The 17,993-nt window shown below is 40.8% G+C and overlaps 1 protein-coding gene across 5 annotated transcripts in view; it reads left to right on the top strand.

The window, feature by feature from the left end:
* Nucleotides 1-4,334: 4,334 nt before the first annotated feature.
* Nucleotides 4,335-17,993, top strand: part of ZFYVE16 (zinc finger FYVE-type containing 16) — a 28,066-nt gene continuing 14,407 nt past the window's right edge. Inside the window, exons 1-9 of one of the 5 annotated variants that reach the window (XM_083403645.1) lie at nt 4,379-4,541; nt 5,300-5,353; nt 7,916-8,024; nt 8,345-10,548; nt 13,274-13,370; nt 14,278-14,379; nt 16,118-16,239; nt 16,626-17,007; nt 17,749-17,865. In XM_083403645.1, coding sequence (XP_083259771.1) covers nt 7,955-8,024; nt 8,345-10,548; nt 13,274-13,370; nt 14,278-14,379; nt 16,118-16,239; nt 16,626-17,007; nt 17,749-17,865 — 3,094 coding nt within the window. In that variant the 5' untranslated portion in view covers nt 4,379-4,541; nt 5,300-5,353; nt 7,916-7,954. Of the gene's footprint in view, nt 4,542-5,299; nt 5,354-6,112; nt 6,134-7,915; nt 8,025-8,344; nt 10,549-13,273; nt 13,371-14,277; nt 14,380-16,117; nt 16,240-16,625; nt 17,008-17,748; nt 17,866-17,993 lie in introns of those variants that run through there. The other 4 variants (XM_083403644.1, XM_083403647.1, XM_083403646.1 and 1 more) reach the window with 4 other exon arrangements.

The following is a 17,993-nucleotide window of genomic DNA, read 5'->3' as shown; positions in this document are numbered from 1 at the left end:
ATGAGAATGTTAACTGTAAGATAAAGAGATTCTGGGTTGTGTATCCACATACATACATAGGGACTAGATCCACTAAAATCAGTAGACTTTTAAGTCTATTAATTTCAGTGGGTCAGTTCTGATGTATGGTTTAGCATTTTGGGTACAATTTTTTCCTCTGCTGATCATAAATTAATTGATTCCCTGCTATTTTAAAAATTAAGTAATGCCAGTGTGGTGTAGTGGTTAAGAGCGGTGGACTCCTAATCTGGGGAACCGGGTTCGCGTCTCCGCTCCTCCACATGCAGCTGCTGGGTGACCTTGGGCCAGTCACACTTCTCTGAAGTCTCTCAGCCCCACTCACCTCACAGAGTGTTTGTTGTGGGGGAGGAAGGGAAAGGAGAATGTGGGCCGCTTTGAGACTCCTTCAGGTAGTGATAAAGCAGGATATCAAATCCAAACTCCTCCTCTTCTTCTTCTTCATTTATAATTTAACAGTGTGTCAAAACTATGGGCAGTATTCAACTAAATAAAAGTGTGAATGTAAGGATTAGCACTAGTGTAAAGAGACAATTCCCCTCATGTACATCCCACTGCCCCCAAATTTACTCTGGAGGCTTGGGAAACCTTCAGAAGAGATTGGGGGGGGAGGGGGGAGATTTTGTTGTACAAGGATAAATCCTGTGCTGACAGAACAGCATCCTTAGCACTCATACACCCCTCATTTTGACATAGTCACATGTATTAAGGTGAACAAATCCCTCCCCCAATTGGGGAAGGGTAACATTTTTACATGCTAGGGACTTTAAAGTGGCCTTAATTTAAGACAGGGGTAGGCAACCTAAGGCCCGAGGGCCGAATACTGCCCAATCGCCTTCTAAATCCGGCCCGCGGACGGTCTGGGAATCAGTGTGTTTTTACATGAGTAGAATGTGTTCTTTTATTTAAAATGCATCTCTGGGTTATTTGTGGGGCCTGCCTGGTGTTTTTACATGAACAGAATGTGTGCTTTTATTTAAAATGCATCTCTGGGTTATTTGTGGGACATGGGAATTTGTTCATTTCCCCCTCAAAAAATATAGTCCAGTCCCCAACATGGTCTGAGGGATGGTGGACTGGCCCATGGCTGAAAAAGGTTGCTGACACCTGATTTAAGATATTAGCTACAATGTTAAGTCAGCCACACATTTAGATAACAAAACACATTTAGCACTTCAGAGTGGATAAACCCACAGCTTTTGGCAGTTGTACCAATCAGGTTTTTGAAGCCAATTTTCACCATAAAAGCTGCTGCATGCTCCCTTGTACACAGCAGTCTTAATTTTGAAGCTAGATTTGTTTTCTTTTGGAGCCTAAAGCTCTGGTCTCCTGCTGCCATTTTAATCTGGACTAACAAGCACATTTAGATGTAATTAGAGCAGCTGTAGATCTTAAAGCCAAGGACCGGTTCCAATTTGTTCCTGTAACTGTGACAAACAAACTACAGGGAAAGCTCTTCGGCAGCAGCCAAATGTTGTGAACTAAACAAAATGTCTTGTTTGTCTTCACTCATTATTTGTATGTGCTGAGAGGATACAAAGGGGGGAACCCACCCAGAATAATACTCTTATCGCTGGCGAGTGTGAAAACTTACAGAGGATTTCTTTTAAAAAAAAAAAGCAGGTGTCTGCATAAATTACTTGTTGTATAATGAAAAGTGAATGGTGATACTCTCCCTTTCAGGGCCCATCTGCTGCAAACTGGTGCAACAACAGAAACAAAGGCCACGTTCTCACAAACAGGAGCAACCTGTTCCTCCACTTAATCACTTCAGGCTGGGGGGAGGGAGGGGCCCATAATAGCCCTTCTGCTTAACTGTTCTGCAATGTTTCTAAGGAGGGACAGTCAGCCATATGCATCTGTAGTGGCACAGGATGCTGCTGCCAGAATATTAGTATTTTGCAGAAGGGATTTAAGTGCAGACTTGGTTATCATTCAAAAATCGTAGAGGTGGAAGGGATCTTGGGAATCATCCAGTCCCCCTTGCAGTGCAGGAATGCCAACTAAATGACAGATGGCCATCTAACATCTTATTAAAAACCTCCAAGGAAGGAGAGTCCACCACCTCTTCTGGGAGTCTGTTTCCACTGCTAAACAGTTCTTACTGTCACAAAGTTCTTTGAACTCTCAAGTGGGGCAATTCCACTTCCTCCTAAATCATTTTGCATTTATTTTTTTAAAATCCCTGCTCTGCATAGTCCCAGTTGCTTTAGATAAGCACTCTAGTAATCTAAACCCCTAATTTTCAGCTCCTGTTCTTAATACAATCTTCAGACTACATATAGCCTAACACCTTCAGTTTATCAATATATGTTGATTTGCACTCTTTACTGTACCCACTGAAAACATTTGTATTTAGGCAAGCCTATCCAAACGTTGATGTGTTTTACTGTTCATTTTAATTATTTTAAAATGTTTTAAATTGTTTACATGTTTTATTTATAATTTTAATATTTATTGTCTTTACGACAATCAAACTATAATTTTTGTTAGATAAATAAATTCAAATTATTACAATATATTTGCTGGCAATTAAAACTGATTATGACCTTGAAATACTGCACAGTGCATCTTAAAAACAAATTTAAGTTTTCTATTGCACATGAGTGTAACCTGCAAACAGATGGTTTTTTCATTGTCTGATGTTATTTTACCAAAAGCCATTAAAAGCAAATAAATATTTTCACAAACTTTAACATAATTCTGACTATTAGATTAGATTATCAAGCCTGAAGGCTTAGGATGTGCTGCTGTAAACAAAAACAATTATTTGGGAGAAGTGATTAAGTAATTGGGCATGACTCCCTTTCAACACTTCAGTCATACAGAAATGCAAACAATTAAAGCTGAATATTAATGAATTATATTTACACTCCCAAGCTGAGAGTTTGCCAAAATATTCTGTAATATTTTAGTATGTTGAAGAAGTAATATTTGCTACAGTTTGTTCAGAACACAATGTATTTATTTAGAATTATGTTTCGCAGCACTGAACATAAGAGCCTGCTGGATCAGCCCGATGGCCCATCTAGTCCAGCATTCTGTTCTCAAAGTGACCAACCAGATGCCTATGGGAAACCCACAAACAAGACCTGAGTGTAACAGCATTCTGCCCACTTGTGATGCTTACCACCTGCTACTATTGAGCCATACTCCCCCCAAAAGTGGACACAGAACATAGTCATCATGGTTAGTAGCTCTGGATAACCTTATTCTCTGTGCATTTGTCTAATCCTTTTTTTGTGGAAGCAAATTCCATAGTGCTATGTCCTAAATCTTCCAACATTCAGCTAAACTTGGGTGATCAAGGTAATTAGTAAGGTGTGTCTTCAGCCTAGGAGGACAGCTATGCAACAAAGATGCCAGGAGTACTTGTGCACATTAAGCTTTATGCGTGTAGCAAAAAAATAAAAAGGGGGCGGGGTTCCAAGAAAAATAGCTTTGTCAATTCCACCCACCATAGAACCCAATGTGTTTTGACTATGCACGCTTTTGGCTGTAGGCGTGGCAAGTCCCACGTACGTTGCAAGCTTACTGTACTTCCTCAGCTTAGTGGTTGCCTCAGAAAAAACTCCACTCCATAGCTATCAGGCTTATGCTGATATGAGTATAGTGATTATGTTGCTTATATGTTACAAGGAAATGATGCATTTTGAATGACAGCTAGTAAATGTAGTTATAAAACAAATATGTGTCTATAGCTCAGCAGCCACTTAAATAAAAGCCCAATTCTAATGTGCAGGGACGGCTGTGGCTTCTGAGTGATCAGCTACGTGTACCCTGCACATTCTCAAAGGCACTTTCCCCTTTAAAATAGCTCCATGCGATCCCGAGCGTCCTAAGGACCTTCAAAGCCGGACTTCCTGATCGCTCTTGCTTTTCTTAAGAGCTTGACGTTTCACCGCCGGATACCAAAGTCCATTTAAAAGATTAAAAAGGATCACAATAGGGGAAGGCAAGGACCTTGAAGGGAGGACAGTAGACGGAGGCGTCCTGTACTGCTGCTTTAATTATAGAAACCTTTCCCAAATTTGGCATCTCTACATAAAAATGAAGCCTGTTTAAACGTTCTGCAAAACCAAGCGTCCTCTTCCCTTCTCGTTTTTCGGTGCAACTTTACCTCCCAAGCAGAGGAAATGCAAGCGGCTACTACCTCAATCCGGACGCCTAAGCACCACTTTTGACGCACCAACCCGCCGCCCGCCCAGGTCTGGGGAATCACCCGAACCTTTTGACTTGACCTCCGAAGCGCGGAGGAGGAGGAGGAGAGAAGAAAAACAGCCTAGCAACTGCGCAAGCGCACTTGACTCCATCCCGGAGATTGGTAGCAAGAAGAGACTTGAGGGAAGGCGGAGAGAGAGAGGGGCAGAGCGCGAGGGCAGCGCATGCGCACGGTGACCTGAAGAAGAAAGAGAACAGCCCTCGCCCCCCCTACTTTCTCGGGGAAAGACAAAAAAAAGTCTGCGCGAAAGTCCCGCCGCGCTTCGCGGGGCTCGTATTAAGCTGCCGGGGGCGCCCATGAGGTGAGCGGGGTGTGTGTGTAGGGGGGGGTGTTGTTGCTTCCTGGTGTGGGGGCGTGCCTGCTCCGGGTATCGGCCTCAGAAGAGGGTCCGGCGCCCAATTATTATTTTTTGTCCCTCAGATGTGTGTGGGGGGGGGACGCCTGTGGTGTAAGGGCCTCAATTCCTCTCAGGTATTCTGTGACGAGAGACACGGTGTAGACGAGGCATCTCTTCAAGTAATGCTCTGGCTGCTGGCCACCCCACAGATTTCCCCCTCTCCCCGTTTGGGGGCAGGAGTGAAGGGGGCTAAAGCGGCGGGTAGGAAAGACCCGCCTGCTCTATCGTCTTATAAAGGGAAGGGTCGGCACCCCGGGGTGTCCTGCCCTCCCTGGCTGGGCGAGCGAGTGGGTTCCTCTCTCTCCTCCTGCAACCCCCTTCCTTGCTTGGCATCTTCACGTTTGGTTGCTGCTCAAAAGAGTTTCAGTCTCCACTTTCCGTCTGGCGCCTGGAGAGGTTGGAAATCTCGACATCAAACACCCCCCCCCCCATGCTTTCTTCCCCTTCCCCGGTCTTGGTTGGAATAATCCCGTGCGATTATAATAAATCTCCAGAAGTTTTGTCCGCCCCGGTGTGCTTTTTATGGTTTGTGGAGCCATTGTAGTAAACAATCCGGCGCAGGAGGTTGAATCTGGCTCAAGGTTGAAATGCCAATATAATGCAAGAGAATTCGCAGGTGATGGCTTGTGTGTGTTTTTCTTTCCCCGCTGCTATATGTGAAGGAAGATAATCATGTGAGAAGTCAAGCTGATATGACGACACCATAGCGAGCGAGGGTGGGTTTGTTGCACCAAAATCTTTCCTGTTCCGTGTGCAGGGACCTTCTCAGAGCACAAGCAAGTGAAGCCCCTGGGTGTCTCCCTAGCTTGTCTCTGCACTTAAAGAGTTAGGAACGTTTTCTTCCCAGTTCAAAAATGACTTGACTTCTTGCAACTAAGTCTACACAAGCTGCAGCATTTTTACCCTATGCTTGAGCTGACATGAGATCAGCAACAAGACAGAAATATTTAGAATGTTAATGATCTTTGTGCTGTATACTTGACAGTTTTGTCATAGGTTGCTTTAGGATTACCTTTCTTATCAAGAATTTCAAAGTGCTTACCAAGTAATTGGTTTGCAAGTCATGGTTTGTCACATGATTTTTGAGTGATCAAATTGACAGTGTTTGTCCACAGCTTGTTTTTCATTACTCTTCATGTCTCAATGAACCATCTTAAAAGACTTTTTTGGGTTAGATACTGACTAATTATGTTATCAGGTTTTAAATTATAATTTCCATTTCCTGAAATTATATTGGTTTTTAAGTTCTATATAAAGTGTTAAGATTTTAAAATAGGCTGGCTTGCCCCAAAATGATACCGTGATATACCGGTAATTCCATGTCCAAAGGAAAGCCTTTCAGTAAAATGGGAAGGAAATTCTATATTTGATCAAGGCAGGGAGAGGGGCGAATCTTGTGACATCAGCAGTGACTCTTCACTGACGAGCTTTGGAGACACATCCTAGTCACAGTGTCTACCAGGCTAAGGCTATTTTTGTCCCCAAGAGTGATTAAAGTAAGTTGTAAATTCTTTGTAACTTAAAGCAGTTTCACTATAGCATTTAACATTTATGCTATTTTATATTTGTCAGTGTTGATGCTAAATATATATTTGAAAAGTTTCTTTCCAATAACCAAAAGTAGTTGAACTGAAATATGTGAAGGAGTGTACTTAGTGTGCCTTAAATGTTATATTCAAGCCACTTCATAGGTTTACTTGGAAATTATTTTTATTGGATTGTTTATAAATATTGTAAATGAAGATTACTGATTAGCCTACTAGTTTTATATTATTTAGATTTTAAGGGAGGACATTAGTTTTAACAAGAGCTTTGATCATAAATATATGCTTCCTACAGAGTACCTGAAATAACTTGATTAACTTTGATTTTATTATATTTCATTATATCCATTCCAGTTGCCCATTTTGACTTGTACTGTTCTTATTCATTATTCTGATTGCATCTAGGCTAGACTACTGTAATGTGCTGCATGGGGTCTGCATTTGAAGAATGTTCAGCTGATCAGTTTGTAGCTGCCCCATTGCTTCTGAAAGGTCATGCAATCTGAGCATATATCACTGATTCTGCACCACCTTCACTGGCTGCAAGTGGGCTTCCAGGTCCAATTTAAAATACTAGTTGTTACCTTTAAGGTACTAGATGGCTTGGAACCAAGTTATCTTAAGGATTGTCTGCACATGTATTAGCCCAGTCAGCTCTTGAGGTTGACCTGCTGCTAAAGTCCTTCACAAGAGGGAGGGGGGCACAAAAGCTAGGGGCTCAGTCGTGGTTCTGTTGTGGAACTCCCCCCCCCCCCCCCCGTGGGAAGTACATTTGGCTGCCTCCTAGGCTGGTTTTTAAACAGAATCTATAGTCCTGGTGTTAACATCTGTTTTTATGGCAGTCTGTTTTTAATGTACTTTTAACCATTGGTGCTATTTTACAACTGACTTTGTAATGACTTGTTTTTATTTTATTTTATTTGAATTATTACCCATTTTATGATGACTTTATGCTTTAAAGTGCTTTGAAAGGCAGCGTAAAATATCTAAATAAAAAAACGTTACTAATTTATTTTACGAAGCTATGCATTTCTAAAATGGAATTTGTTTTAGAAAATCCCACATCACGGGAGTTGTAAAATTCACAGTGAAAGGATTATGTAAGTCTGAAATGCTTTGGATCAGGGACACCAGCTCCAGGGGGCTGAGCTCTTTTGGCCCTCCCCCAGTGTTTGGGGGTTGAGGAAGTCAAGTGTGTCTTCCCTGGCCAGCTCATTCTCTTCCTGTTGTGGAAGGTTGCTGAGTGCTCCTCCCAAAACATCATGTGACATCGTCATAGCACACATGACACACCCCCAGTCTTTGGCACAAGCTGGCACCTTTGCTTGGGATTGTGACTTTATGCAAGTTTTGTAATGGGGCTAGTCAGATACAGCATGGTTAAGGAAGAGTGCTCAGTTCACCTATAATGCCAAGCCATAGTTAAAACAAGTTTATAAGCAAAAAAACCTATGGCTTCAGATAATAGTTTGCTAGCAGTAAAAGCAAACCAAAACATACTTAAGCTGCTGGACTCACACAACTCTAAGCCACAGTTTAATAAATCATTGGTTTAATCAGGCCTTGACTTCTTCTTTTTCAGCAGCCTAATTTGATAGAAGCATACAACCCTCTTTATACTGTTGCTGTATTAAAGAATTGGTAGTCAGAAATTTCTTAAAATCTACTACAAATTGTTCAAGATCTACCAGTAGATCTTCCCTTGCTTAATTCAATGTATGGTATTCTACATAGGCGCAAGAGGAGAAAACTCTTACCAGATTCAGCCTTAGAATGGACAGTTACTTCAAAGCAGCAGTCTCAGACTTGGACAAGCTACTTGATGAATTTGAGCAGAATACTGGTTAGTTTTTACTTCATGCTTCTATTTTGTGTGAGAGAACAGCATGCTTAAAGTGGATTATAATGAAAGACACCACTGGTGTATATGGTGCTTTACAGAGCCTCATTCACCATATTACTGTGTTCCTGCTCCCAAGGAGGTTACAATCTAAAACAGACAATGGGGAGGCGTGGGGAGACAAAGAACAGGAAGAATGTGGGCAAAAAAATAGCCTTTTATTAATATTTGTTTTTGATGCTATAGGGATGTGTGTGTGTGTGTGTGTGTGTGAGTGAGAGAGAGGTGTAATGAATTTCTAACAATTTTTATTTTAATTTCAGATGAACTTGAAAACAACAAAATTGTAAATCCACATGATTCCAAATCTCACTTTCTTTCTTCAGAATTAGATTACCAGCAGCCAAAATTCCTGGGACCAAATGTGCAAGAAAGTATTAGTAGTTCTACAACATCAACTGAGCTCTCATTGTCTAGTCAGACTACAAATGTAGCAAACTTTGAACTGAACACTGAACAGAATGAGAAAAATGTCACTGGGTTAGATCTTCTGTCTATGGTGGATGGTGGTTCTTCGGATAAAAATCAATCTTCTTGCCTTGGGCGATGTAGCATACCCGTCTGTGATCTTATCAGTGACACAGGTAATTTGAGCCATGTGAAAAGTAATTCGGAGTGTATTCAAAAGTTGCAGCCAGGTGACTTTCAGACCAATACAAGCTCTCTTACTGGTTTTGATTTATCATTGGTAACAGCCACTGCTTGTAACTTGTCTGTTGATTATAGTGCGGATTCTGGCACACATCAACTGACTGATGAAGATACAACACTGTATAATAAGGAAGATGGCACAACAGAAAAACAGAGCCAAGTGATGCTAAAGACAGACAGCCTTTCTGAAGCAAATGTAGTGGAATCTGGTGGGGCTCAAGAAAAGACGGGAACTTTGGATAACAATGAAGTAATTGATCAGGTAGAACAAACTACAGGCCTTGAGAGAGTATCAGCTTTAATAGCCCAACTAAAGCCAACTGTAGAAAGTTCCAAAGATGAGCTGCCTTGTGAGTTGTTAGTAGATGAAAATAGTGCAGAAAGTGAAACGATACATGGAGAAAGTGGCAAGCAAACTATTTCAAAAGAAGATAAGATTGAATCTGAAACCTCTAACCTGCCAAAGACACATGGGTTGAATAACAACAGCTTAATATTGCCAAAAGAAGAGACTTTATGTGCCTCCCCACTTCAAATTGATAATATGTTGGTATTGGATAAAACACCCACCCCTGAGGAAAATATCTCTAGTGCAGAAGAGAAAACCAGTGCAACTGCAAACATAGTTTCAACATCAGAAGTCTTTGAAGATGTACAGACTTCATTGTCCTGTCTTCCACTTGCTGTTTCTATATGTGGGTCACTAGTTTCAACTGATGACACAAGTGGAAAAACTGCTCAGAGTGAAGCAGCAGATGTCATTAGTGATGTAACTGTGCACACAGAAAAATATAACAATGGCCTTTCTAAAGGAGAATTGTTTCACAGAATAGAAGCTTCTGAACAAGATGGAAATCTAAACAAACCCATCCAGTGCTGCCTAGAGAAGCCTGCCTTTACAGATAGCGAGAATGTGGGTTTTGACAACATTACTAGTAAATGTCATATTTTCCAATATCAAGACTCTGCTGCTACTTCTAGTTCTTTGGTTACTGAAACAGGCAGCAGTGTTTTGCCCGCTGACATTGGTGATAGAGCTTCAATTGATCTAGCTATCGAAGAAGACATTATTGGAAGTGATATGCTCATTAGTGATGCTGAACTTGATGCCTTCTTAACTGAGCATTGTTCTGAAGTGAGCCATTCAAAGCCTCTGGAAGAAGATACTGATGATGGACTGTCGGAATCTGATGTGATTTATGATAACTTAATAGATGTTAACAAACTGAATGTCAGAAGTGATAGTTTACAAGTAGAAACGGAATTTAAGAAGAGGGAAGCTTCTGTCAATAACAATTGTATAGTTTCCAATTCTGAACCTAGATTGGGGATTCTGGTGGGAAAAGGAACACAGCCAGTTCAACAAGAGACTTCAGATCACATAAGTGAAACTGCAAGTGAAATTTCAGACCTCGCAAGCAGCCAACAGATGGTGCACAGTGGAGGCGCAAGGCCAAAACAGTTGCAAAACTTTTCACCAAAATCCAAACTCTCTTCTGAGCTTAGTAGTCCAAATAAACTTGAGAGTGAGCCCCAAGTGATAAATTCCACAATCTCAAATACCTCTCTCTCAGATACTAAAACCTGTTCTGAGTCAAACTTCAGATTTAATAATGCTGACACACAAAGCAGCTTGGAAAACAAAGGTAGTGTCTCACCTGTGATCTCGGAACCTGCTCAAGTAGTAGAACAAGCTGTAGTCCCAGGGGACAAGCAGCCATCCTGGGTTCCTGATTCAGAAGCACCAAACTGCATGAATTGTCAAGCCAAGTTCACATTTACAAAAAGAAGACACCATTGCCGTGCTTGTGGGAAAGTAAGTAATCTAAACCCATTTTAAAATATCTATCCTAGTCCGTATGTCTGCTCATCATAGAAGTTAGAAATAAGTATTTATCCTTCTAGGTTAGCATTTGCTTTTATTAACACCATTCCCATCCTTCCCCTCCCCCAAAACTGGCTTAGTTGGGATGGAAACAGGCACTATTAAGTGTTATCAGCCTAAAGTTTTACTAATTGAAAATGCAGTCAAACAGGCTTCAGATCCTGGTAACTGAACAAATAATATATAGAAGGAAAGAAAGACACAATCTGTATTCTAGATAATCATTAAGGTTTGCACACAATCTTTAGTTTGCAAGTAAAAGTGGAAAATGTTGATCAAAAGCAGCATATAAATGTCCCAGTACTTGCTACCCAGTGCAGTCTTGAAAATCCAGCCTGTGCTGGAGAGAGAGAAAACTACGTTATCTGAGCACAGCTTGCCCTGCCATATATTAAAAGCTAAATGCGGGGGGAGACCATAGACTGGTAGAAACATAAGAAGGTCCCTGCTGGATATGGCCAAATGCCCCATCTGGTCCAACACACTGTTCTCATAGTGGCCAACCAGTGGTCTGGTATCCAAGATTCTGTAGGATTTCGTCTCTTATGTAATCTTTGACCACCACCTCCAGTACTCCCTTCAATATCCTTCCTATAAAGTTTGCATCCATAGATGAGTGCCTCAATGGTTGTTTTCATTCCACCAAGTTTCTGTTATACCCACTATATCTGTCCTCTCAAACCAAGCACTCCAGCTCACGCATCTTGGCCCCAAGGCCTTGAGCATTACTAGAAAAACACAGTTTCTGTCTCAACATTATCTGTGGCACTTGCATTTTAGCCTGTGTTGCTTTGTGCTCTCTGAATTGCTGTTATGTGCCCCTACACTCTTGATGCCTAGTTCTATACTCCTCCATTTAAATGATAATAAACCTTTTCACCTTCATCCTGGGGGAAGGTTTGTTCCAAATCCGACCCTCCTTGGCTCCTGTCGGTTTCACCCCACAATCAGTTTGAAAATTGTTCTTGATTTTAACAGCTTGGTTGCATCCTGGTTAAGTGGAGCCCATCCAAGTTTGATTTGTCCCAAAGGTTCCCTACTGTTTAATAAATCTAAACCCCTTCTCCCGACACTACTGTCTCATTCATGCATTGAGATTACACAACTGTTCCTATTTAGCTGCCCCTATGTGTGGCACAGGTATTATTTCAGATAAAACTACTTTGAAGGTCCTGGCTTTCAACATTCTATCTAGCAACCTCGATTTTGCTTCCAGGACCTTCCAACTACATTTCCCCATGTCACTGGTGCTAGCATGCAGTACTACTGCTGACCTCTCCCCAGCACTATATAGCAGGCTGACTAGATTACAAATTGCATCTACACACCCTTTGCTATGTTCTTAATGATTGCATCACCCAGATCCAAAATCCTTCTCACCCCAGCCCTTCAGGATGAGTGTGCTCAGCACAAGAATATACCTTTTTTTAAAGTAATCCCCATTCATTCTTGGCCTGGCTTTTGAAAGTTGGATTAAAATAGAGCTGAGCTCTCAAAATGAAGTGTGACCAAGATTTTCCCAGAGTTAAGAAATCCTATCTTCTGACTACAGATGTATGAAATACATTGTAGTATTTTATAATGATTAGGCACTACGAACTTGCTCAAGGCAATTCATTATCTTTGAAAATATATTTGGAAGTTGATCTAGGCAGGTTTTGGCTCAAGATAAGCTCTGTGCATTCTGATCTCTTTTCCTAGACCAGAACATAAAAGAGTTTCCCCCCCAAAATGTGTCTTCCATTCCTTCCCCTCCCCATGAGACTGGCAGATTTGAAGCTATTCCACTTTATCCTTTACAGCAGCACCTCTGTAGTCAGATGCAAATAATGGATGGCTCACTATATGGGTTGAGTAGGGATTTGATTCTAGGTAACTTGTTCATACTATAGCATTCATTTTGGTGCACTACAGTGATTCAGAATTGTTCAGAGATCAGAGTAAGGCAATTCATGCTTCAGTTTTTGTTTGTTCCTCCTATTTTTTCACACACCCACACCCCGAAATCAATTTTATTAGTAGTAATTTTCTGAGTTGGGCATAAATAGATTCTACACAAATGTAAGGTTTGTTGTTGTGGTGGTTTTTTAAAAAAACCTCCACTAGATGTCAGTGTTGTGCTATAGAGTTAATTTATTGTGCTCTATGTAGGGGACACAAGTTAAACCACAGAGCCTAGGGTTTGCCAATCAGAAGGTCAGCGGTTCAAATCCCTGCGACAGAGTGAGCTCCTGTTGCGTGGTCCCAGCTCCTGAAACCTAGCAGTTCGAAAGCACGTCAAAGTGCAAGTAGATAAATAGGTACCACTCCGGCGGGAAGGTAAATGACGTTTCCGTGCGCTGCTCTGGTTTCACCAGAAGCGGCTTAGTCATGCTGGCCACATGACCCAGAAGCTGTATGTCGGTTCCCTCGGCCAGTAAAACGAGATGAGCACCACAACCCCAGAGTCATCCACAACTGGACCTAATGGTCAGGGGTCCCTTTACCTTTATGTTGCAAAAACTGCACTTTGGAAAGACAGGTACTAAAACTGCAAAATAAGATTGTTCATATAGTATTAATTTCCCCACCTGTTTGTGTATTGTCTAATTAGTAATATATTATTTTAACTATTTTTTAGATTCATCATATTAATATAGCTGCTGTTCTGATCTAGGTTTTTTGTACTGCCTGTTGTAATCGGAAATGCAAACTTCAGTATCTGGATAAAGAAGCAAGAGTCTGCATAAGCTGCTATGAGTCCATTAACAAAGGTAAAAATGATTTAATAAAATTATGAGGAAGAGAAAAGGTAACTGGAATAACTCCTGAGTATTGAAACATTCTTCCCAATGTGAACAATATTTCTATGCTAAATTGTGCTCAGAAACATTTGTAATATATCTGAACACTCCATAGGATGAAGTTAACAGGAGTTGCATCCATATGTTATATTTAGAAACTTTTAAAAGAAATAATTTTTAAGAGTGATTAATATATTGGTCATACTGCCTCTTAGAACATAAGAATTAATTTATAATTATGCTTGATGAGGCAATTATCTATCTGGTTTGGTATTCTGACAATGACCAACCAGGTGTCCTATGGAATTTCCCAAGAAGGAAATTTTATTGCTTTTCCCATGTTGCTGATAGTTGGAGAGAGATTAAGTCCGTAAACATTTTCTTTGCTTCCCTATTTACCTCCCCCCCCCCCCGCAACCTCATAGATTGCTATGAAAATTATCCTACACCTACCTGATACTGATGCCCTTGACTTTGCTTTCTATAGCAGTTTTGCACTGTATTGCCTAGTCTGCATAGGTCTCATTCTTGTGCTCTGTAGGCCTTATTGGAATGATCTATGCAATTTAACATGTTCGGCTGTACACATAGAGACCTCCCTATGCAAATATTTGAGTATAAGACACCGACATCAAGAAGGGTAGTATGATACAGATAAATTCTTATGCGTAGTGAGGAAATAACCTGTATAGAACTACTGACTGTGTTTTTCAAATCCAGTAAATGTTGCAGTCCTAGTTAAAATGAAACTGGGTGTGATCCTAAACTCACCTTGGGGTACCTCTCAGGACCCCTCAAGCCTGTGTGTGAGAAAAAGGGAGAAAGGAGAAATATCCTACATTTGTGACATTTAAACTTTTTAAATTTTGTTTGTTAGCACAGGCACTAGAAAGGATGATGAGCCCAACGGGTCTTGTGCCCAATTCTGGTACCTCTGAATATTCAACTGTTTCACCTCTGCAGGAAGCACAGGCAACCGGTACGCCTAATTTTCCTTCTGTTTCATTACCCACATCTGTATTTAAACACCCAAATGGTGATGGTAACCTGAAGGACTAAATTTACTATCGGGGCCTCTCTAGACAATTATAGGATAGCACAACAAACTTGCAGCTGATGTTTACTTGTGTGGGATATGCATACTCTGTTTGGGTTTGGTTTTTGTTTTCTCAACACTCAAACCATGATATGTTTGGTGGTGAGGAACAGGGAGCAGGAAATGAAATTTCTTGCTAGCAGTGTTGCTGCAATTTGAAGTGATGTCAGCAAAGTGGTGACTGATAAAGAGTGACCCATGCTATGTTTTAACCTGAACTTGCAGAGGAGATAATTTTTATTTTGAGGCAAAAATGTCAATACGCCTCTTGTCTCACATCTTTAACACAATGTCTCCACACTTTGCCTTGAGACATAACCTGGAAAAGGTGAAGAGAGCTCCTCTAGGCTAGTCTTGAGACAGGTCTTCCATGCAAGCCTCTTTATTTGCACACCTGTGTACATCTTTTTCTAGATAGTTTTGTGCATCAATAGTTAAACTTACTAACTGCAGAAACCTCATGTCTTGGTATATTTGTGTTGAGGTATACAACTGTTCATCTGATCTTTTCTTTCGAGAGCCAGTGTGGTGTAGTGGTTAAGAGTGGTAGTCTCGTAATCTGGGGAACCGGGTTCGCGTCTCCGCTCCTCCACATGCAGCTGCTGGGTGACCTTGGGCCAGTCACACTTCTCTGAAGTCTCTCAGCCCCACTCACCTCACAGAGTGTTTGTTGTGGGGGAGGAAGGGTAAGGAGAATGTTAGCCGCTTTGAGACTCCTGAAGGGGAGTGAAAGGCGGGATATCAAATCCAAACTCTTCTTCTTCTTCTTCTTCTTCTTCTTCTTCTTCTTCTTCTTCATAATCATAATCACCAGAATAAAATGAAAACCTAGAAGGCACAAAGATCTCACTCAACCCACCTCACTAAAAAAATAAGCAAGGAAGATGCCACATATATACCTAATACCCTCCAAATTAAGTGTCGGATGCCTGGGTAAAAATAAACCTTCCTTCTTGACAGCTAAAGTAGATAAAGATGGTGCCAGGCATGCCTCTCTGGGGAGATGATTCCACAAGTGGGAAACCATTACTGAAACAGCCAGTACTTGTATTCCTCCACTCCATGCCTCCCTTGGAGTAGACATATGAAGAAGGACTTCAGATGACAATTGCAGAGTCTGGCTTGCTTCATGTGGGGAGAGGCAGTCCTTGAGATACTGGGTAAAAACCAGCATCTTGAATTGAGCCCATAAACTAATTTGTAGCCAATGCAGTCATGGTAGCATTGGTTTTATATGTTCAGACTGCCTCATGGAAGGCACTTTGTTCTACTGAGGCCACTTGAGCCTTGCCTCAAGCGACAATGGATCCAGAAGTACGCACAAGCTACACACCTCCTTCAGAGTGTAACCCTACCCAGAACAGGCCAGTTTCCATCCAACTGATCTAGGAAACTGCCCACTAACAGTGCCTCAGTCTTACCTGGATAAAGCTTCAGTTTATTAACTTTCATTAAGTCTCCATTCCATTACTGAGGGAAGACACTATTGCTATGTGTTGTAGTAATGATTCTAAGTGGACTGCTATTGTGGGCAGGGCAGGGCTTTTTTGGAAGTGTTAGGTGGTTTTGTTTTAGAAAAAATAAGTAAAGGATCCTCATTTATTTCTCCTTCTCCTTTTAGGGTTGTGCCCTAAAGAACAGAAAAGAGTTTGGTTTGCAGATGGTATTTTGCCTAATGGGGAAGTTGCTGACACAACAAAATTGTCATCTGGAGTCAGAAGATCCCCACAGGAACCATATCCTGTAAGCCATAATTTATCATAAATTGCTACTATGTGTTCTTAAAAATAAGAAGTGGACATTTTCCATCCTGGTTTCTGCATGTTAGAATACCCTTCCCCTCTGCCATACATGAAGCATCATCCGTCAATTGCTTCAAATGTCTTCTAAGAAGAATGCATCCTGTTATTACTGAATTCCTGTTTTATTATACTGTTTTACTGATTTTCATGATGATTCTCTGTTTAATAACATTTTTATTGTGTTTAAAAATACGTGATATGTTGTTTTGTTGCTAAATGGCTATGTAACAATGCTTTTTTCATTTTTTCCTGTTTGAAATGCTTGTACAGATTTCACACTTTTGAATTAAGTGAATGTTAGATCTAATTGAATAACTTTTTTCATAGGTTGAAAGTTCAACAAATGACACTGTTTGTGCAACTGATATCAAACCAAAGGATGAAATGCATATTGCTGGACAAACTGAGAACTTCAGTTCTCCTACTTCTTTTGTTCCAGAAGAAGATATTTTGTCCCCCATAGGACAACCTGAATTGCCATGTAATTCTGACTGTCTGATTCCTGCTACTGCTGAATTCCCCACTATTGTTGAACCAGTAAAGCATGCTGTTCCTGCCACAACAAATGAAGCTAGTGATGTAGCTGTTAGTCCATTAGATTACAGGATGCTTTGTGGTGTTGAAAACTGTGTTAGCAAGGAGATCAGCCTTATTCCTGAGGATAATGGGTTGCCTCCTCTTCTGCTTGCAAGAGGAGAAAAAGGAGAAGGTGAGTTTCCTCTGCCCAAGTAGTTTTCCTGGGAAACGTGTGTTTTCTAAAAATGGGAATGTTTCTCAGTGTAATGTGCTACATTGCATTGATTTTGCAATTTAGAAGTGTATAATGATATTGAGAATCATAAGATATTAATAAAATCAATTAAAAGGTAAATGTATAACATTAAAATTAAAATATAAATAAAAAATATTGTCCTTATTGGCACATAATGATCTGGCTTAGTGAGAATGCGAAAAAGGTGGGGCTTTCTGGAGAGGAGATTGTAACTGCTTTGCTCCTCCTCTGTTCTGCTGTTGTGCTGAGCTAAATCATGGTTTAGCTTAGCATGTCATCAGAACTGGGGCTTGTTGCTTAGCTCTCCAGACAAATCATGAACTATAAATCATGGGACAAACTTTAGTCTGCAGCTTGTTTTACTGGAGAAAGCTAAGCCACAAGCCCAGACTAAGACAAACCATGGCTTCTCACAACACAGCTGCAGGATGAATGGGGAGAAATAGAGAGTCTGCAATCTCTTCTCTGGGAGCTTGCATGGCTGCTTGTTTACAATAAGCCATGGTCTGTCTTGGCATTATGTGCTGACTGTGCCATCAAATCCAGATATGCTCACATCTACTGCTGGACCGTTTTTCTGATTAAAGTCTTGTATTTTGCAATGAGAAATTGCTTTCCTCCTGCTCACTGTAAGAAAATACCTCCTGTTGAACTAATAATGTTCTAAATTTTCTTTAGAATCCTTAATAGAAGAACATCCTTCTCATAAGCAAGTTACTTTACTACTTGAAGAACCCAATCCACTAACATTCATCCTGAATGCAAATCTTCTTGTGAATGTCAAGATACTGCCTTGTAAGTGGTACACAAGGAAAATGGCATGTAAAAGTGTTTGTTTGCTGCTATGAAATATGAACCAACCTGTAGGCTTAAATCTTTAGTTTTACTTGAGGCTTTCCCCCCGTTACTCTTGCCTTCTACCT

Source organism: Podarcis tiliguerta, assembly GCF_965153285.1.
Source record: "Podarcis tiliguerta genome assembly, chromosome: 11".
Lineage (NCBI taxonomy): Eukaryota > Metazoa > Chordata > Lepidosauria > Squamata > Lacertidae > Podarcis > Podarcis tiliguerta.
Note: the sequence above shows the minus strand (reverse complement) of the source record. Positions and strands in the feature narration are given on the sequence as shown.